General features: G+C 39.3%; 1 protein-coding gene across 1 annotated transcript in view; it reads right to left on the bottom strand.

The window, feature by feature from the left end:
• LOC102226237 (erlin-2) overlaps window positions 1-21,649 on the bottom strand; it is a 29,931-nt gene extending 8,282 nt beyond the window's left edge. Inside the window, exons 1-11 of the mRNA XM_005802137.3 lie at window positions 21,571-21,649; window positions 18,738-18,846; window positions 18,103-18,184; window positions 12,314-12,360; window positions 12,057-12,118; window positions 11,846-11,971; window positions 10,778-10,851; window positions 8,689-8,747; window positions 3,258-3,349; window positions 3,079-3,168; window positions 2,811-2,890 (exon numbers count right to left, since the gene is read on the bottom strand). Of these exons, the coding sequence (XP_005802194.1) occupies window positions 2,811-2,890; window positions 3,079-3,168; window positions 3,258-3,349; window positions 8,689-8,747; window positions 10,778-10,851; window positions 11,846-11,971; window positions 12,057-12,118; window positions 12,314-12,360; window positions 18,103-18,184; window positions 18,738-18,844 (819 nt within the window). The 5' untranslated portion in view covers window positions 18,845-18,846; window positions 21,571-21,649. The remainder of the gene's footprint in view (window positions 1-2,810; window positions 2,891-3,078; window positions 3,169-3,257; window positions 3,350-8,688; window positions 8,748-10,777; window positions 10,852-11,845; window positions 11,972-12,056; window positions 12,119-12,313; window positions 12,361-18,102; window positions 18,185-18,737; window positions 18,847-21,570) is intronic.
• Window positions 21,650-22,193: the final 544 nt, after the last annotated feature.

Genomic DNA, 22,193 nt, shown 5'->3' with positions numbered 1-22,193 from the left:
ATGACTAAGTGTATACATAATTAGCATTCATGATTAAATGTTTATTTTCCCTGCTGTGTATCCTGGACGGAATGACGCACCACGTGACTCTGTTGTACGATGGTGCTTTAAGTTTACCTTCCGTTACAATATTAATCTATTGTGTTTCGTTGCATTGATAAAATTAAAGAAATGCAATAAAGAAATCTGACTTTTGATGTCATTTTTATTATGAGGATCGACAGGGAAAGGGTCACTTTTTTCCTTTTGGAACTCGGAAAATCTGCTCCAAAATGCAGTTTTCATAACGACGATCGCTCCTTGTAAATAATCACCGCAAAGTGTGTGACTGAAAAAACAACTAAACGGAACGTGCATAATATGGCCCTTATCTGGACAACAAACGAAGTGCAATAAAACACAACCTGAAGTTATAAAATAAAGCAGCAGCCTTTTGAAAAGGTAAAGTATATAAAATTAAATTAATAAAGTTTAAGTTTGATTTCTGTGCAAATGCCAAGCAAGTCAGTGAATGGTAAGACATAGCAGATTCCTCTTCTCTTTTGACATGCAGCCATCCTCCGAATTGAGCAACAAAACACAATAATATCGCTAAGTGTCATTCTAAATATATACTGACAAAAATCATTAATCAATTTATAAAAACAACAACTTTGTTACTAAATATATTTGCCCATGGCAGGATTGTGTTCTTACGTGTTTAATGTGACTTCTGTTCACGGACGTCACTGGACAGTTTCTCAACATCGGGTTTGTAAGATGCAACTTTAATCTTGACGCGGCAGCTAATGCAGCGCCTTCCCTGGAAATGTCTTTTCACATTACCGTATTTTTCAGACTACAAGCCGCTACTTTGTCCCCAACCTTTGAACCATGCGGCTTATAGCCCGGTGCGACTTATGAGTTATTTTCAAAAAAAAATTGTAGGTGAGGCATATATTAAGGTGCGCTCTATAGTCCGGAAAGTACGGTCTTTTTGTTATTTGACAACTTCTCGCTACAGAGCAAACATTCAGGTAATCTTTCTGCATTGGCAATGAATGCAAATGATTCGGTCCAAGAATTTTAGAATCTCTTCTCGGCTATTTTTCTCTTTTGCTCTCCATGGCCCACCTCACACCCGTCAGTTTGTTTACAGCAGCCACCTGCCTCGCACCCCACCCAGCTGAAAGAAACGTGTCACAGGCTACGACGCAAATATTCGTTGACAGAAATGTTGAAATTTAATATTTATTCTACACATTTTTATAGCATTGGAAAACGTTAAGAATGATTGTGTCATGTTTGTCCTCCTACAGAAACCATATTAAAACAAAAATATATATTTCCCACCCCCATCTTTTTTCATTTTCAAACATTTTTGAGAAAGCTCCAGAGAGCCACTAGGGCAGCGCTAAAGAGCCGTGGGTTGCCGACCCCTGGTCTACAGAATCTCAGCTGATTGCATCAAATCACCGAACAGGCATGTAGTGACAGCGCACTGTCAATTCCCGCTAACTGAGTCACTGACTGCAGCAATCCCTCATGCTGAGAGCATGGATGTAGAGACGGTGAAAAGAAAAACTCCCACCAGAACCAGGCTCAGTGTGAGCGGCCGTCTGGCCCGACCCACAGGGGGCTTAAGAAGCAGAGATGGGACCAAGTCACTGATCTGCGACACGACCTTCCACCTGGGTCAAGTCTCAAGTAAAAACATGCAAGTCTTAAAGTTTTCATTTAGTATTGAAAATTGCTTAGCCATATGTGTCTTTTAATCACTGGAACAAAAATGATTATTGAATTATAAGTAAGTAACTATTTTTAAAAGGTGTTTATTAGGAGTGGGAGTCAATAAGTTCATCTTCTTCCCACTCCTTTTTGGGCTAAATGGGTTCTTGTTTATGTCTAAATATAGTATTATTATACATAACATGAACTGGATGACTCAGAATGTGTCCTGCACTTACTGTATTTATATTTATTGTAAATGATTGTGTATACGTGAATGTATGTATATTTATTTTGTTCCATTTTGGCCTCTTGAGGGATATAATATGCATTTTATATGGCTTAAAATAAAGCACTAATAATAATCTGTATACTAGTCAAAAGGAGGAAATTCAGACATCAGAAAATGAATCATGTTGTGTTTTACAGTAAATATTAACCTAATAGCCAGTAAGATGAGAAGAACGAGCTGAACTCATCTAAACTGAAAACAAAATCTACTTTCTGTTCAAGCTAAAAGTTATCTACATGTTACAGAACAAAAATATCTATTTAGTCTGCGTTATGCAACATCAACGTGCTAAACTTTTTAGATCAATCAAGAGCTAGCATTTTAAAGTTGGCTGGACTTCATTGCTCCAGTGACTCTAGAAACATTAATCTGTGGAAGAAAAGTTACAGTAGGAATTTTGCAGCAGAATGCGGGGTTTCCCTCTGAGGACGGGTTAAACCCAGTGGCAGGGATGCCAGGGAAGTCCACCAGCAACCCACTGAGTTTTAATGTTTACAAAATGTTAAGTTACAAAAATTCAGAGGCGCACCAGCAGGCATCATAATTTGGAAATAAATAGCATGTGAGGCCCAAAGTTGGGTGCAGGGACGGCACAATTACTGCGCCGTCCTGCTTCAAATATACATCTAGCTTACTCCGTCTTTACTGTCACTGCTACTGGCGTATAAAAAACCCTATTTAATTTAAACCAAACAAACAACGCTTAGCCTGGTAGGAGGGGAAAGGAAAGCCTGTTGGCTCTCCAGGCTTATAACACACTGGGTCAAACCCTGGAGTGTATGTTGGATGAGAGGTTGTGTCGTCCGGTTACCTTGTTGGCCTCAGCGACTCTCAGTGCTGTGTAGAACTCAGCATCAGCCTTGGCTTTCTGCCTGGCCAGGAACGCTTCATCTGTCCAGAACAAACACAACAGACCTTTACTGTGCTTTACATCAAGACAACAGATGTCGGCAGTAGTCCTGTGCAACCTCATCCCACATAAAAGGAGCCCCAATCCACACCTGAACCTGTTCGGGATCTTTTGTCTGTTGAGAAACTAAGATCTGGGAAATCCTATAATCCACTGCTTATGTACAAACCTTCGATTTCAGAGATCTTTTTTTCAGTTTCCTTCTCCATAATTTTCTGCCCAAACTTGATTTCTGCAACTTGCGCCACTTTCTCAGCCTCTACAAAACAAAGCGAGAATTATTCACATCAAACCTGGCGGTGTGGAAAACGCCACAGATGCACCATTATTCTCCAATTTCTCCCTTACCTATGACAGCTTTAATCCTCTCCGTTTCTGCCTCTTTCTCTACAACCTTTTGTGTCTGCTGGGAAATCAGAAGTTTTGTCTTTTCACTCTCCCTTGAAAACAAAAACCACAAGAAACAAAAACACACGTTATTGTGTTTCTACCAACAACGGAGGAATGTTATATACAGCTCTGGAAAAAATTAAGAAACCACTGAGGCTTTAACCAGTTGAAATCTTGATGGTTATTCCACCAAATATTGACTTCTGAACTCTTCCTGAGTTAAAACATTAGTATTGTATTTTCTGAATGAATGTAAACTTGGTTTCTTTTAATTATTTGGGGTCTGAAAGCGCTGCATCTTTTTCGTTACTTTGACCATTTCTCGTTTCCTGCAAATAAATACTAAACTTTTGCTTGGAATTTCAGAGACATGTTGTTAGTAGTTCATAGAATAAAAGAACAATGTTCATTTTACTCAAACATATACCTACAAAGAGCAAAATAAGAGAAACTGGTGATTTTGTAGTGGCCTTTGAATATTTTCCAGGTATAGTTCCTTATGTTCTGGTGTATCGTCATGGAAAACCAGATCCTCAACTAATTTGGGCTTTTACCTTCGAGAATTCATGTCATCAAACTAAACATGTACATTTTGCAGTACTGTGAGTAGTTGTGTAATGCAAAAGAGCCATCATTCTAGTCTTATGTAATACAGTTTAAAAGAAGTGCCATGAACTTTCAGAGACGGGAGCAGTAATAAATAACACAGAGGACGCTGACAGGGTCTAAAAACATGTTATCAGAACTGGATCCACGTTCCAAAACCATTTCCCCCTCTGGATAAAAACTAAAGATGGCCCTCATCTTCACAGTAACTCCTTCATGCAGGGAATTAAGATCCCAAAACAAACTAACAGGCTTATATTGTTGTGAATTGAAGAGAGCGCTTGTTGTTTTGAGTTGTGGGTGAGATGTATTATGGAGTTTTGGATTTCCTGTGTTCATCTTGTTTGGCTACATTTTCCTTGGCCTTAACTTAATCTCACAGCTGTATTCCCTTGGGCTCATCAACCACAGGTCTTCACTTCTGGAATCGCCAGCCTCGGTTTTTATACTCCTCAGTTCAGTCAGTCAAAGCCAGAAACAACAGTCATCTTTCCATTCTTACGAGTTATTTTACAACAAAAAGTCTTTCTAAAACAAAAAGGCTTTTCAGTGTACCATCATTCTTCCTGCGTTGTAGTTCTTCACCACTTGCACAATGGACATATGGTGAAGGGGTTTCATTTTGTTGTGGTTTTGTGTAGACAACGAATGCGCAATTGTTGCAAAACATACCTCTAACCTAACCTTCGACCCCAAGCGAATCACATGTAAACATAAAAAGTCTTAAGCATGAGCTCCATTCCTCAGTTTATTGTAATTTTCAGGCATAAAACAAACTTGTGTGGATAGGGCACCAAAACTGGGTCTAGTCCAAGGGTTTCCCCTGAATCCAGATCTGTATCTTGTTGTCTAGAATTAGTAAAAATGCTAGACAACATTTAATATAAATAAATATATTAAAATTAACCCTGGATAAATCCAATAAAATTATAAAAATGGAAGGAGGTGAATTTTTTTCTTTTTTTTATTTGAAAAAGTCTCCCAGTAAAAAGTTCAGACGGTTAAATTTAAAGTTATTTTGTGATTAGAGGAAAGGTAAACTCTTCTGTTATTTCTAATACTTCAAACTAGGGATGGATATTTCTCTCATTGTATATCGTTAACGTGAAAAAGTTCTGATCATAATCATTTTGATTCATTATGACAACAATAAAGTCATACTGGTGTTTGGAAACTTCAAAAACTGACGGCATTATTTTTACTACTTTTCCCGCAGATTGTTCCATGAGAGCATCAGCAAATATTCATACATTTTTCTAGACTTTTGGAAATGAAAGGCAAGTTAGAAATTGGTCAAATGTCTGATGAATCATCTGGACGTTGAAAAGAAAAGAACCAAAATGAATTACAAACCTCCGAGGAGGAGACAACTGAAGAGTCGATGAAGCCTGCGCACTTCCTCATTAAAAAACAACATTAGGGAGTCTCTGGTTCTGAGACGACTTTTGTTGACAAGTGACTTAATGTTAGGATGTTTTAGTTATTATTATTATTTCAGCAAACATGCTGCCATATTCGTCTTGAAAATTATTAACTTTTTCCTGAGCTGCCCTGGTGAAAACCTTCTTATTTGTCCCAATCCTATGGCGTGAACAGCAATCTGTTCATATCATAATTTGTTCATATCCAACGGTTTAAAATAAAAATAAAAACCAGGAACCAGACCAGAAAAAAAAAAAAAAAAAAAAAACAGTATTGAAAATGGTCACAAAGTGGGCTGAGAATGGAAGAACTGGGCTAACAACAACCACTTGAAAAGAGACTGGAGATCCCTGGTCCGTGATGTTCTGGAAGACGTGGGGTCTTGAATGGGGAAACCAAGAAATTGATGGAATTAAAAAACTCACCGGGTGGTGGAGTTCTCCGATCCCTTGTGATTTTGTTGAAATCCCTCAACAAAATCACATTTAGTAAGAGAGAGGATGAGTGAGTGAGTAAAGCAGAAAAGTTATCTAACAAGTCTTTGTGCGGCTTAGGTGGGCGGTAAGCTGCAGTGCTGAAGGTTGGAGTGGCTCCAAGAAAGGCATTCAATGGAACCGAAGACGTAAAGAAAGACAGAAAGGACCGCGACTAGAGACCTGGGTGTTGGCAGGTGTAAACAAATCCAGTAGGAGTGGAGTCGTTCAGTTGTGACAAGCCATTGGATTGTTCTGAGCACTCAGAGAACGTCTGCGAGATCATGTGCGAAATTTCCTTTGCTCATCAGTCAGAGGAAGTCAAGCAATTTAGAGTGTTGATATTCGGACTGATAGAAGTGTTAGCTGACCTCGGTAGGTGAACTAGAGCACTGCGGTCAGCAGCGCTGTCAGTGTTTCACTAAGGGCGATGAGTAATGGACCGGAAAGTCTCAACCGGTGTGGTATTACTGAGATGGAAAATTACATGACAAGGTGTTGAGGAAGCTGCATTTCAGAGATGCATTCTGCAATGGTGTCCCCCCCTTGAGTGAAAACTATTTCACCTCTCATAATGATGACAAACTGAATGAACTAGACGACTTGATGACAAAGTGAGGGAACTAGGCGGTTTCATGACGAGTGAGGGAACTAGACTGTTTTATGACGAAGTGAGGGAACTAGACTGTTTTATGACGAAGTGAGGGAACTAGACGGTTTTATGACGAAGCGATGGAACTAGACGGTTTTATGACGAAGCGAGGGAACTAGATGGTTTTATGACAAAGTGATGGAACTAGACCGTTCTATGACGAGTGAGGGAACTAGACTGTTTTATGACGAAGTGAGGGAACTAGACTGTTTTATGACGAAGTGAGGGAACTAGACTGTTTTATGACGAGTGAGGGAACTAGACTGTTTTATGACGAGTGAGGGAACTAGACTGTTTTATGACGAATGAAGGAACTAGACTGTTTTATGACGAAGTGAGGGAACTAGACTGTTTTATGACGAAGTGAGGGAACTAGACTGTTTTATGACGAAGTGAGGGAACTAGACTGTTTTATGACAAAGTGATGGAACTAGACTGTTTTATGACGAGTGAGGGAACTAGACTGTTTTATGACGAGTGAGGGAACTAGACTGTTTTATGACGAAGTGAGGGAACTAGACTGTTTTATGACGAAGTGAGGGAACTAGACTGTTTTATGACGAAGTGAGGGAACTAGACTGTTTTATGACGAAGTGAGGGAACTAGACTGTTTTATGACAAAGTGATGGAACTAGACTGTTTTATGACGAAGTGAAGGAACTAGACTGTTTTATGACGAAGTGATGGAACTAGACGGTTTTATGACGAAGTGATGGAACTAGACGGTTTTATGACGAAGTGATGGAACTAGACGGTTTTATGACGAAGTGAAGGAACTAGACTGTTTTATGACGAAGTGATGGAACTAGACGGTTTTATGACGAAGTGATGGAACTAGACGGTTTTATGACGAAGTGATGGAACTAGACCATTCTATGACGAGTGAGGGAACTAGATGGTTTTATGACGAAGTGATGGAACTAGACGGTTTTATGACGAAGTGAGGGAACTAGATGGTTTTATGACGAAGTGATGGAACTAGACGGTTTTATGACGAAGTGAGGGAACTAGATGGTTTTATGACAAAGTGAAGAAACTGGATGGCTTGATGATGAACTGAAGGAAGAGCCACCTCTTGCCTCCAAACTCAGAATGAAGAAATGGCTTGATTCTGGGAAAGGTGGAAAATCAATAACAGAAAGTTTCTAAAGGGGGCAAGATTGGGAAGACAATAGTTGTGCATACCACACACATGAACTCATCTGAAGCTGAATTCTCTGCACACATGACTCACACCAGACCAAGTTAACATGCAAACAAATAAAAATACTTGAGTTTAGGTTTATTAACACGAAGAGTCTGTTCAAACACACACAGAGAAATATTTGTTTCCATGTTGGTGTTCTTATGTAAGGTTCAGTTGCCAGTAGTCTTGTTGGTATTCTCACCACTCTTGGCAGTATTTTAAGTTGTGTTTATAGATTGAATGGTACATGCCATTAAATTTCAAAACCATGTCTTTGGGATGTAAAACCCACAAACTGCAGGCAATAGATGGATAACTTTGGGATATACTTGTAGTGTCTGGAAAAAAGTCAATTACAAATAAAAGGACGCTACGAAAACCAGAAAGAACAAGTTCTGACAGTAGCGGATATTTATAAAATGGAAAAAAAAATAGCCTTCAAAGTTAATTTAAAGATAAAGTTATTTTTCAAACATTAGAATGAATGGGGAAATTCTATCAAACACGATATCCTTGGAATTTCTGACCAAATTCTGCATCTGATCTTTTATTAGCCTGACTTTATTCAACTTCCTGTTTTATTTCTGAGCATGCCAAATTTGTTGTCTGTCACAGTGGAGCTGACATCACAGTCTTTACTTATACCTGACAGACCCTAAAATACTTTGCTTCACTTGAGTTTTGTCGATGCAGGAGATGATGTTTTCCATCTGTGCACGCTTCCTGCATAAAATACCTGTGAATAGTCGAGTCTTTTAAAACACGTCCAAGATGCATTCACATCCATTATATCTGTGGCTAACTGGAAGAGCTTCATTTTTGGGAAATCGGTGTTTTTCCATGACCAAGCATACGCTGTTGGGTCATTTTGCATGTTTAGGGACAGACTTGAAAGAGCTTCCTCCCACAACCATGGCACCCGGTTGTGCCATGGCTTATCTAACTCCCACTCCCGGCAGTGGGAGTTAGATAAGCATAATATCTATTTGTGTAAGAAGAAAAAAAACATTTGACCATTTCCCAGCAGGAAAGCAAGAAAAAGAAACCTACATGAGTTCGTAGTTCCTGCGAATGCTCTCAGGAATGTTGGGCTTAGTGACTCGCACCGCCTGATGGAGAGAGAGAGACAAAAGTTTCAGTTTTGAGATGAGAAATAAGCACAACATGCCAGAAAGGACCATAAAAAGAGGTTTAACCAACGGACTTGCAAAAAAAAAAAAAAGGAGAGAGAAAGACCTTGAACAAACCCAGGGACAATGTTTATTTTGTTTCAATCTCTATAAACTCCCCTGACCATCACCTCCTCTGGAGACTGTAATTATTATTTCAACTGATTTAGGGGAAAAAGGGGAAAAACACACGAGTCTTCTTAGTCCCAGTGGAGCATTTCACAATCAATACAATGTGAGCATTTCTGTGGGTGAAAGTTGGTGAATAGAGATTTTGGGAGAGGAGTGAGAGGGACTATAGCTTCAGAAAGTTGTGCAACATTTAGTCTCCCCTGAAGAAACAAAGTCTCGAGTCATTATGATAAGTGATCCAGGAAGGATAGAAACACTGGGAACTCATGGAAGCCATAAAATCTCAGCAGAGAGAAAATATTGGGTTTCTTCCAATAGCAATAACTTGTAACCTTTTCATTTTGTCCCCTGGTTTCTACCAATGCCTGATTTCCCTTAGAAGGAATGAAATACGACTGCAACTACAACTTTAAAAGCAGCATGGAAAGATGTTTTGTCTGGAGTAACTGGAAATTCTTTTCACATTTTTCGGATGTGAAAACGTCCATCAGTTTCCTTCCACTTCACAAATAGATCCTGCCTCGTGTCGGTCTACAACAGGGGTCTCAAACTCCAGTCCTCAAGGGCCGCTGTCCTACAGTTTTTAGATGTGCCACAGGTACAAAACACTGGAATGAAATGGCTTAATCACCTCCTTCTTGTGTAGATCAGTTCTCCCAGCCTTGCTAATGACCTAATTATTCTATTCAGGTGGTGCAGCAGAGGCTCATCTAAAAGTTGCAGGACTGTGGCCCTCGAGGACTGGAGTTTGAGACCCCTGGTCTACAAGTTCTTGAGTTATTGGTTATAAAGCTGCCTTTCAAACATTGATCAACAAGAATGTGTTTTTTTTTCCTGCAACCTCTGTAGAAGGATAAAGAGGAGAAGAAAAAAAATCTACATTTTTGGACCCACAGTTATTTAGTTTATTTTTATACTGGAGATATAAAAGTAGTGTGCAAATTTAAACATGAAAGACACAAAGAGTAAAATACTTGATGTTGTTCATCATGGCACAAAATGAATTAAGCACCAGAACAAGAGTCTGCTGAAATAGCAGAATCAGTACGAGCTATTGCCATGACATTACACAATAGTGTATGTATATGATGAAGCATTTAACCTGAAAACATTTGAATTTGAAAACTAAATTTGAAGCTATATGTTGTTTTTGAGGACTAGCCTGATCATGACTTGTATTTTGTTAACGATATTTTCTCTCCATCTCACAGTCCAGAAAAAGCCCCTTCCCTGCTGCTGGTAACAAAGATTCGTGACACTGTCAGGGTGGAACGACGTCAGCAGTAATCCTAGGTGCCGTCCAAACATGCCCTTGTGAAAAACGGAGAACCTGCTTAATAGTTTGGTCTTTTCTCCAAAAGCATTCAAACATTTTATAATCCCCCAAATTGTATATTTAAAACAAGTTCAACAGGAAAAAACATTTTCTAGCATAACTCTCAACCTCAAATTCATTAGCTTTGTTTGCATGCCCCGCTCTGCGGCAGTGTTACGGCATCAAACAGAGTTCTGGGTGGTTTTTGATCATTTCATGCTGGTGAAAACATTTCAAGGACCAATACCATGTTTATGAGGAACTCTTTCAGGACAAACAACCAGAAAGATCATTTTAGCAAAGAAAAAACATTAACATTCATGCAGACACAATCCAAGAGAAACATGTTCGACTTCAGAGAAATTGGATAAATCAGAGCCAATCCCAAGTGTCTTTCAGGTGGTGGTGTACTTTTTTGTTTCAGAGTGTCATATAGCTGCAGGATCTCGTGTCACTCCACTGACCTGAAAGTAAATCTCAAAAACTGAGCATTCATCCAAACTGATGAGTGGTCTTACTGTACCTGGATTATAAGGCCAGGCGCCATAGATGTTAGATCTTCTTGCAGTGTCAACTTCAGATTTTCATCGATTTGGTCTGTTGGAAAAAGCAGTAAAAAGAAAGAGTCAGAGCTCTGTTCAGTTAGGAGAAGTAATATTATATTTTGGCTTCATTTGCACCCAAACGAAACCACTGGTTTCTCACTTACAACAAAACAAAGTACAACTTGAGGAGAGAGATTCTGCTTTTAGAACGGTGCATTAAAAGTTTTTTATGTACAAAATGCCAAATAGTCACATGTTTCTAGTGCGGCTATTGTTTTGTTTACCACTTCAGCGTTTTTCCTAACTTTGAAAGTTTGGCACTGTAAGCTTCCCCTAAATTAAAATTTCGGGATGAATTCTCAGGCGCTAATTTACGTACATGTTTTGTAAACTTTCAGTTGGATAAAGTCCGACGTCTGTGTTGAAGGTTTGGGCCGTCGACTGTTCTTGAAGTACTTAGACATTTATATTCATGCTCTTATTTTGAAGTGGGTAAAGACTGTTCACGCAACAGTTCTGCTTCCTCTCGTCACATCATCTTTTTTTCCCCAAGAAACTTTCAACGTGGTAGCATGTCCAATTTTAGCATTAGCTTCCGTTAAGTACCACGTTTGTTTTTTAGCGTTAGTGGAGTTCATTTTTATCATTAATGCCTTAGGGCAGGGATGTCCAAACTCGGTCCTGGAGGGCCGGCATCCTGCATGTTTTAGTTCTCTCCCTGGTTTAACGCACCTGGATCAAATGATGGCTCATTAAAGGCCTAAGAAGAACACTGACTTGCTGAAAAGGTTGTTACTACCACCAGGGAAAGAACTAGAACATGCAGGATGCCGGCCCTCCTAGACCGACTTTGGGTTCCCCTGCCTTAGGGTTAGCGCAACTAACCTTTTAGCTTACAGTGCCTACAGCTGTTTTTCACCTTAGTCAGCCATACACACTGTTAAAAAACACTTTCAAATGTAAAATGCATATGAATAAGAAATGAAAAAACACAAATTACAATATTTGATTAACATATACTCAATCTGTAGCATAGCTCTACTCACCAAACAAGCCGATGTAGACTTCTTGCAGTGAGTGAACGCTGCAAAACTGGTTGAGCTCGTGATGCACTTTGTTGAAAATCAAAGCTTTGTCATAGTCTGCTGTGAAGTTTCTCACTATGTCGTACACTGAAAAAAGAAAGAAGAGCGGGTTTTCCCAAACAGAGGACTCTGGGTGTGCATCTGAACCCAAAACAATGGCATCACTAAGTACCTGCTGATGGAATGAGGTAGTTCACCACTTCAATGCGGTCAAAGTAAATCATCACTCCTCCACTGGAAGAAAGCACACATCAAAGCGGTTTCACCAAACACTCCTTGAAAAAATTAATGACTGTAGAGCAAATTGTTCATGTATGAGTTAAAGCTATGCGTGTAGTGTGTGTGTGTGGGGGGGGTGCAATTACGACACCCCCACAAAACTATTAACACCGGCAAATCTACTGTAGCCTACGGGAACAGAAAACCCACCTCGTCCCACACGGTACGTTCTTCACCTCATCAGTCTGCAGTGTCGTCTGAAGGTGAAAAATCACATGGTTACAAACTCTGTTATATTTCCTCATGTCCTCCATCTGATTTTTCTTCTGCTATTGAGGTCAAATGGAAAATGGACCGAACTTATATAGCGCTTTTCCAATCTTTTTGACCACTCAAAGTGCTCTACAGTGGAGTCACATTCACCCATTCGAACTCACATTTAAACACCGATACGCAGATCGGTAGACAATTTGAGATCAAGTACCTTGCACATGTGGCAGGAATCGAATCTACAACCTTCCGATCACAAGACAACTACTCTCCCCACAGAGCTACAGTCGCAAGAAGTGATAAACTAATCATATGATCAATTAAAATGAGACATAAAACGTCTTCCAGTTCCAGTGTTAAATGTTCATTAAAGTTTGTTGGTCTTTGAAAGATGTTCTTGCGTTCTTATGCCATTCCTGTTATATTACTTGAAAAGAATTTCAAAACAACAATTTCGTTTATCGCAGTAACTTCTGGGACAATTTATCATCCAGAAAAATGTGTTATTGTGACAGGCCTGCTACTGTTTACTAAAAAGAGAACAACTCTGCAACACATTCATAGAAAATAAACTAGTGAGAGCCTGAGTATCAGCAAACAGAACTAAAAGCAATAGCCTGTTCAATTGGATTCTGAGACTGCTATAAAACAAAGGAGAGCGAGACAACAGCTGAAAGGTCATAACTTTCCTTCCTGAAACAACAGAAAGCTGATGCTCTGCTGTCTGGGTCTCTGCAGATTACAGTTCAATACAGGTTTAGTTTACGGTCCCTCTTACACGCATCATTTTTTTCTACCCATGTCTGGGAAAATAAGCTTCTTTCAGCAGACTCACAGTTCCAGCCAAAAGGTTTGGCAGCAACACATGAGTCATTTTGCTAGCTTTGCAGTTTTTGCTTGTTTTTGTGTTGGCACAAAATCCCCCTACCTCATTTCAGCTCGATCACATTACAAGCACAGATGAAGCTGTGAAAGAGTCCATCTGAAATCACTCTGGTATTCTGATAAGCAGACTGATTGCTTTTAAGTTGGTACAGATGTGCTTGAATTTATCTTCGTCCTGTTTTGGCAATGATTAGCGCCTAAGTAAAGCAAGCAGCCCTAAAGAATATCTTTCTAAAGGATCAAAAACTTAGACATGACACATCCAGTTGGCGCCAACAAGGTCCAGTGTGCTGAAGTGAGCGTGTCCAGAAAGCACCAGCACTGTGTGCTACTGAGAAGTGTACTGTGACCAGTGTGGTGGGGCTTGTTCAACCTCAGCAGTCAGTAGGAGTGTGAATATATGGATATTTTAACACCTGGTAGTCTGGTAGACTCTGTTCGATTGGGAACCACAATTGCAACATTTGTTACATTTTCACACTGCACTGTGTGAGACCAACCAAACCCTTTGAAAAACCTGTGCCCTTTTGTCACCTGTGGTGGCGCTGCAAAAAGAACCACTGAAGACAACGACAAAAAAACCCCTCTGAAGACGACACTGAGCACAACTTCCTTCTTCCTGCTCCAAAAGCCGAGTGGTGTGAGTTTTTAGTGGCTGTAGATTTTTCTTTTCTTTGGTAAAAAACCACAAGCCATTTCTCCCACTAGCACGAGAGTCTCGTGTATATTTTGGATGTATTTACCCAGAATGCACTGCAGTACAATCTCCTTCCTGATCTTGAGAGCGGTGTCCGGTTCACTTGGCATTCACATTTGCATTTGAACAGCACCAGAGTTCACCTCAACCAAACTGAGACCTCAGTTTTTAGACAGACCAGAGTATCCTTTATTGGTCTGGGTCAGAGTTTGATTACGCATTCACACTTTTCCCCAAACAAAACAGACTTTCTAGGCAAACAAACTAGCCTTTGACTAAAGCGGACTAAGCAGGGCTGGTGTGAATGCAGCCTATATGCCTAGTGATGTGAAACAATTTGTGCAATGCCCCTATGGTAAGAAAAGCAGTGGAGAAGCATCTCATTCCATTGACCATATAGTTGCACAAATTGAAACAACGAAAATGAATTTGCTTAATGGAAACAACAATTTCGGAAAAACTCACGTGTCTTGATAAAAAGTTGGTGTGCTAGGGTGAGGTGGTTTTTATGCTGTGTCAAAAGTAGTGTATCTCACAAAAATGCGATGGAAACACTTTTTGTGTCACAGGTCATGTGATCAACAATCGGAAGTTATGGCTGGCAGAAAAGACGAAGACGACGACAGGAAGCGTTAGGAGGACGATGGCACAGCATGTGCTTTTAGGACTTAAAACGTGAACAAACTCAGTCATGAGTCATTTCAAGTTGTGTTTTTTCAACATTAAGATAAGATTTGTCATCGTAATCAACAGATTACATTAGCAGAATGTAAACAATGTTTTGTCATGGAAACGAAGCTACTGTTGGCCAGGAACATAATCCAAACAAAAATGAAATTCTGCACGTACAACAAAGTTGGAAAGCAGACAACTGATGCAACGTTGTTTCATCCAATGAATCGTCCTCCTAATTGATTGGAGCATCTGAAAACTTCTCTGTCTAGCGAAGCCAAGGTGATAGCAACCACATGTGATGCAAAAATTAAATATTGATGCATCACAATATTATCTTTGTGTGACTGATTTGCAACAGAGAAGATGTGTTAATCACAAATGTGGGTGAAGTCAAAACATTCTCTTTTCTTCAAGAGAAAATTCTCCCAACAAATCCAGACATGAAGAGGCAACGATTTGTGTTCTACTTTGCTGCATGATAAAACACTGGGTGACGAAACAAAATCGGTAAATAAGTGGGACCAAGATCATAAGAGAAAACCTTTTCACATTTGGCCAGGTACCTAAACAAATCTGGACAAACGCTAAGTTCTCGAATGAGCAGATCAATCGGTCAACAACAATGCAATTTAAAGCTTTACATCAGGAGTGTCAAACTCCAGTCCTCAAGGGCCGCTGTCCTCCAACTTTTAGATGTGCCTCTGCTGCACCACACCTGAATAGAATAATTAGGTCATTAGCAAGGCTGGGAGAATTGATCTACACAAGGAGGAGGTAATTAAGCCATTTCATTCCAGTGTTTTGTACCTGTGGCACATCTAAAAGCTGTAGGACAGCGGCCCTCGAGGACTGGAGTTTGACACCTGTGCTTTACATCATAAAAAACACAAAAATTCAAAGATAGAAGACACCACACAGTAAGCAATTGTCCACACATTCAACAGAAGCCAACAAGCTGTAAACTAAGACGTTCCATGTATCTTAATGAAGTAAATGGCTCTTTAATCTGCATTTATTTGTATTTTGCCATAATCTCAGCAAACTGATGTCTTTCTCTGGATGTCTTCAGACAATACGGCAGTGCTTCAACTAGTCTGCAGTACATTTCTCATTTGGTATTGATAGGTGTGCTGTGTTTGTCATCAGGTTGAGTAACAATCCACAGCCCCGTTAAAACATTCTCAAGGCAAACAAAGTTTTTAGTAGTTTGTCTAGTTTCCAGAGTGAATATCTTAGAACATTTGAAATCACCAAATTAACTGGCTTTTCAGCCAGATATAAAAACTTGTTTTATGTCATAACTTCAAGAGTCAGTTGGACTTAAATGCATCTCATCTGTGATGAAACAAGATTTTGGTTTTTACTTAGAGCAGTCCTAAGCTGCTGTATCTGTGAAAAAAGTTAATGAAACGGACTTGCTTGACGTCTGTTTTATGAAACTCGTGTCAAGAAACAGTGCAAGTACATATCAATAACAACAGGGTAACAGAAAACAATAAAAGTTGTGTGGCAAAGTCTCAGAAACTATTCGCACAAGTGACTCATTCTAAGAACAAACATTAAATACGAAAGAAAAAAAAAATCCCCAGTGGAGACACGCCCAGTCCTGGTGGTTAGCCGTTCCTTACCGCCTGGTAATTATCAAAAATACATCCATAAACTACGATCCCAAGAGACAAAATTACTGAAGGTGCTTTATAGCTCATGGCTGACGACTAAGTTCCACATCTCACACATCCACTGCACTTCCTGACAGAGAAACAGAAGTCCTTTCAGACCAAATCCATGACAGAGACATCGCACTACTTAACGAGAAGGCCTTGGCCAAGTGGAAAGCTTTTCTTGGACAGCAGACGTCCCAATTTTCAGTTGGCAGTCCCCTGTTGATTGGTCTGGTTTTCAGTTTTACTTTGATTCATACACCCAGTGTTCAAATGTTCTGTTCTACATATTAACGTTTAACTCTGGTATAATGAGAAACATGTTAATGGCAGTGAAAATGACTGATTAGAATAATGCTGGAGTTAAAAAGGCTTTGTATGAAAAGCATCCTTCAGAAAAAAAACAGTTTTAATTCAACCGTATTTCTCTCTTTTTATTCAAAAAGAAAAATCTAGAATGGCATCATTTTTATATCTACATTCAACATGAATTTGTCTTCATTCCAATTATACTTTAAGATGGTAAGGAGTCTTATGTAAAATAAACTTTTTTGGGAGTTTTATATCATTTTATAATGTTATTCCCTCATCAAAAACATTCCTGGAGTGTTGATTTGATTCTTTCATGCATGTTTGATAAATCCTTAAATCTCCCGTGGCAACCATTCAGGTTTGCCTTAACGGTTCCTCAAACAATGAACCGCCTATTTCCCCAAAGCTCTGTCTCACAGAACAGCGCTCCCCCACTCAGCTCCTCCAGACTAGCGGCAGCAGCAATTAGTAAACACCTATTGGAAATGCGCGTCTGCTGAGCTCCTAAAAACGGCTGTAAATGGCATCGACAGACGGCATGGAGAAGCATTGTTGTGTCGGGAAAGTGTAAGAGGTTCTTAAAGAAACAGAGGCCAATTTCCAGGCGTCAGATACGGCTGTGATGGGGAGTCAAATTTCTTTGAAATTGTTTTTGATACATACAGCATTTTCCTAACAACTGAAGGTAATAGTTATTTGATTGTGCTATAAAATGGACTATGTGGCGGTAAGATATATATTTTTAAAAACCTCTCCCTTTAAGTAGATAATGATCTGGAGTTGAGGAAAATTGTACTTAATGTTGTAAAAACATTGTAAATAAGTGTAAACGTGTATCTTATTTCGTGTATAACGTGTATTGAGGTCATTTTTGACATATGCCATGTTTCCTCAAATACCAGTTCAATTATTTCAAGACCTTTTCAAACATTTTATAGCTCCACTGGCAAATTTATTTTTTTACATATATATGAAAAAAAAAACTTATCTTGTGTTCTATTTTTGTAACTTGCAATGAGAAAGCTACTTTTAGCAGCGCTCCCACCTGATTAAAGCGCACTCATAAAAACCTGCAGAGCCGAGGCGTTGGACACATAGTGTTGATAAAAACGACCCGTTAAGATAGATAAGATTTATTTGTCATTGTCATCAACAGATTACCCAATTTGTTCAGGTGTGTTCGGGTTGCCAACTGAAATTCTCAAAATATGAATAAAACGCTGTGTCTGTATTCAATGAGAACTTCTCGAAATGAAATAATCTTAAACATCTTGAAAGAGGAAAACTGCTGTGATTTTACAGATAAAATAATATTTAATTATTGTTATCATCTAGACGTTTCTAGAGTTTAGAGCGTTTTATGAAATGTTTGGTGCTTACGTTTCAGAGCATATCCACATATATCACTTCTCAAGGACCTGTATGACACTGATATATGCCACTTTAATCTTAAAAACAAAAAGAGAGGATTCTGAGATGCCCGTTCTAGTCTTACTGACCTGTACAGACTTGTAGGTGGTGATGAACGGGAGCATAAGGTGGAAACCAGGTCCGCTGGTGGCAGTGAGAAGAGCCCCTCCCCTGGGATTCACAAGAAGGGCAGATTCAGAGCAATATTCACGTAAGAAAATAAATAAATAAATAAATATTTACAGATGGATGAAAAGCATTGATAACTTTCAGGGTTGCCCGCATTTTGGAGACGGGAGCTCCAAAATGCTCGCCTCGCAGGCGACGCAGTGCTTCACTGCACTTCTATTCTATTCTATTCAGCTGCTCACTGAATCTAAACTCTGACTGGAGAAAATGTCCCGCTCCTAATCAAGCAGCTTCACTGTAACTGAGATAAGAGAGACTTCCAAGGCAAACGTTACCAATGTGTGCCAACTTTAATATGAATCACAAGATATTGTCAGTTTCTATCAACAGTCCACCGAAGCAAGGGAAAAATAAAGAGGTTCATTCATTATAGTACGCTACAGGCATGTCAGTGCAGGTGGTAATAATTATTAGCCCTATAAACAAAGCAGAGTTGGCATGTGGGGAATCTTTATTATTGGCTCTCACTGTTCAGATTCCTCCCGCCGCTCTCAACTTTCTCTGGGCAAAGCGAAACGTTATCCTTTCGGCTCACCTGTAGTACACTCCGGTGTGTCCTTCATCGATTTTGTGCACAGAGGCCAACAGCGCCGCTCCGCCGAGAGCAGCTACTATGGAGAAGATGGCCCCCCACTGAGCCATCCCTGCACACACACACACACACACACACACACACACACACGAACACACAGTGACAGACAGCATGTGAATAAAAGCAGATGGGCCTCTAAGACAATCCTTCAGCAGGTGACGGTGAAACTTTCCCATTTAAACAGCCAGCTAGCGGCCAGCTAGGGCTTTGCAGGGCATTAGCAGGGACTCCAACCCGAGCGCACACTTAAAGAGGATTGAGATCAAAACAACAGAAACATAACCTTTCTGGACAAAGACACAGCAAGGCCATGAGGACATTTCCTGACCGTTTAGGGCCCCCTCCTGGCTGCTACATTTACTAATTCAACTGTTGGTTTTGACAAATCATTTAAAAGCAGAATTAATTGTGTTTAATGCTACTGCATTCATTCTGCATTCAGATTAATCGCGACAAACCGATTACTGAAATAATTGCCAACTAATTTAATAATCGATTAATTGATGACTGGAGCATACAAACTCAAAAAAAGACTGAAAGAATGACAGACAGTATTTTAGCCAAAACTGTACAAACAAAGTAGGTACATTTTGCACTTAACATTAAAAAAACAAACTTTGTCTGGAAATACGTTCTACCGAACTGTTTTGTAAAAAAAAAAAAGAAAGAAAGAAAACCATATTAGGCACCTTTTGCTATTCAATTGTTATTGATTAATAAAGAAAATAACCAAGAGATCAGATTTACACGGCACTGATGTTAAGTCAAGCAACAAGGGCTGAGATTTTCACATCCTGAGGTCATTCTTTTTTTTAGCTGCAGATGCATCCTTCGTCCACTGAAGGAAAGCTATTTTGTTGCCTTTTAGGAAGTGTTTATTGTGTTCTCATTTAATAAACAAATGCATTATTTGTTTATTTGCATCTTTTGATTTATAATATTATATACAGAAAGGCTGAAATAAAAAATCAACGGAATGTGACAATTTTTTTTTTCAATTAATCATCAGAATAACTGATAGATCAAGCGATCAATTCTTATTAGTTGCCCTAACAAGAAGCAATTTAAAAGCCGTTTTCTACGACAAACGAAGACATGTCTGTAGTTTATTTAGGTTGCAGGAAGGCTGAACAAAGTACAGCCAAGTTGAACTTTGTGTACAACTTGTGGTTTCAACCACAAGTTAAAACTTTGTAGTTTTAACATTTGACACTACCTTTAGAAAACTGGTGAGATTAGAAAACGTAATGTTTTAAGTCCTCTAGATTCTAGAATATACACAAAAGTATGACAGCTTTAGTGGTGCTGCACCTGCTAACTGCTACTGTAGGATGCTTAAAGGTTTAAGATGTTAACTTCATGATATTTTTAAAACAACAGCAACAACAAACTAGTGGTGTCTGCTGTTCTCATATGGATCACAAATGGCCAACGACTGCAGAAAGACCAGAGAAAAAAATGATCTGGTTTAACAGGTTTTTAATAGGACAGGACGATATGGCTTAAAAAAAAACACACACATCACATTATATTGTTTTCATATCAGTCGATATCGAAACATTGCCAAATTAGTGACTTGCAATCATTTTCTTCCCTCACTTCCGTTTTTTTATTTTTATTTTTTAAGCAGTTCTGAGGCAAGGTGGTGAAACCTGTAATTGCCTCAGTGCGAGTTACTCAGCAGGTTCTTGCCACCCACCTTGCTTAGCTGGCCGCGAGAGGTTGGGAGGCTAAAGCCTTTCCTTTGCCTACATCCCCCAGAATGCTGTGCGGTTCTAGCTTAGAGTCCAGTGAAATGATTGAACATTCTGTCTGATGTATTTTTCTACTTTATATTGCTCACGTGTCGATGTCTGCCGCTAAGGATTTATTGGCCAGCCCAAGTTTTTTTTTTTTTTTTTTTTTTTAAAGAAACAGCTACAAAGAGGTCAACACTTTATCAGCAAGAAGAAATTAGCCGCTAAATTGTGAATCTCTGCTATCTTTTTCTGTGGTTGCTTACATTGGAAATACTAAACTTTTCCCAAGTCTGTCCGAATAACACGACAATAATAAGAGGGATCAAAAGAAACACATTGTGTTCACCAGGGCTGAGCAGAGGGTGGCTGATGAGCGACGTCAGCTTTGGTTAGTAAGGATTTGCAGATGCAATCTGGTGCAGCTTATGGCAGTATAAGGTCTTTATTGTAGCAGATGTTTTAGAGCAACCTGCGCTGTCCTAACTGCAGGTTTAACAAAACAAAAGCAGAAGTTGTTTAGGTTGTTTGTGGTGGGACTTGGCTCTTGAAACGAGCTGGTTACGTTTGTTTTGGAGTACAGCTTTAAATCAGGAGTTTAGACTGAAAAGTTTTACACCGCATCAAAAGTCACACCAGTAGGTAACTTTTGTGAGCCGAAAGGTTAGTCTGACTGTAAAAGTTTAGATTAGAGGCCGGATGTGAACATGCTGTCACCTGTTTAGGATTCGTAAGATAAATGAATGAAAATGTCACCGTTTTAAACTGGACTCAGGATATTAGCTTTCCCTGCTACTAGAGTCAGCAGCATAAAGGGCTCGTTAATTGGCGACACACCTGTTCAGATGTTACACTCACAAATGTGATGTAAAATGGCACATAAAAAGGTGCCAAACTCAACATTAAGACACGTTTTATTTTACCTTCTGGCTATATTTTAAGAAACCAATGCAATTCCAGCACGTTTCGCTAAAATGAAAAAAGTCTCAGTCATAATGAAGAAGTCCGCGGAGAGCCGCAGGTTCGTTAATTCGTCTTACCTGTAATTTTATGTGAAAACACGGCACAGCAGACAACATACAGGAAGTGCCTTCTTCTGTTCTGTTTCACTAAACCTCTCAGGACGTGCAGTGTTGCCTTTGCGCCCCCTGCTGGAAAGTCTCCAATGACATCCTGTTTCTGTCTGAAGTTCACATCCGTTCGTACTGAGCCTGAATGCAGAGATGGATAGAGTAAAAAAACAACAAAAAAAACTGTACTCAAGTAAAAGTAAAAAAGTTACTCAAATAGAAATAAAAAGAGGATTTGGTGAAAAAGATACTTGTTATGATCATAACATCTAATGCGATGTTTAAAAATGGTGCATCAAACTTACAAAAACATAGTTATGTGCAAATTCTGGTAATTTGAAGACCAAAGCGGGGAAAGGAGGATACAAATAAATAACATGTAATATGTAAATAACAAATACATGCAGAAGAAACACTTTTTTCAAATAAGGGTTTTTCAATGTAAAACTCAATACTAACAATAGCTAATGCATGTTAGAACAGGGTACATTTCTCCTGCTCTTTCTGAAGGAAGTCATCACAACATGGCTCCTCTATTAATCCTTTAACAGTGTTTTTTTTTTTTTACCAGCATTGCACTGACAAGTGGCTCA

Source organism: Xiphophorus maculatus, chromosome 11, assembly GCF_002775205.1.
Source record: "Xiphophorus maculatus strain JP 163 A chromosome 11, X_maculatus-5.0-male, whole genome shotgun sequence".
NCBI classification, from domain to species: domain Eukaryota; kingdom Metazoa; phylum Chordata; class Actinopteri; order Cyprinodontiformes; family Poeciliidae; genus Xiphophorus; species Xiphophorus maculatus.
Note: the sequence above shows the minus strand (reverse complement) of the source record. Positions and strands in the feature narration are given on the sequence as shown.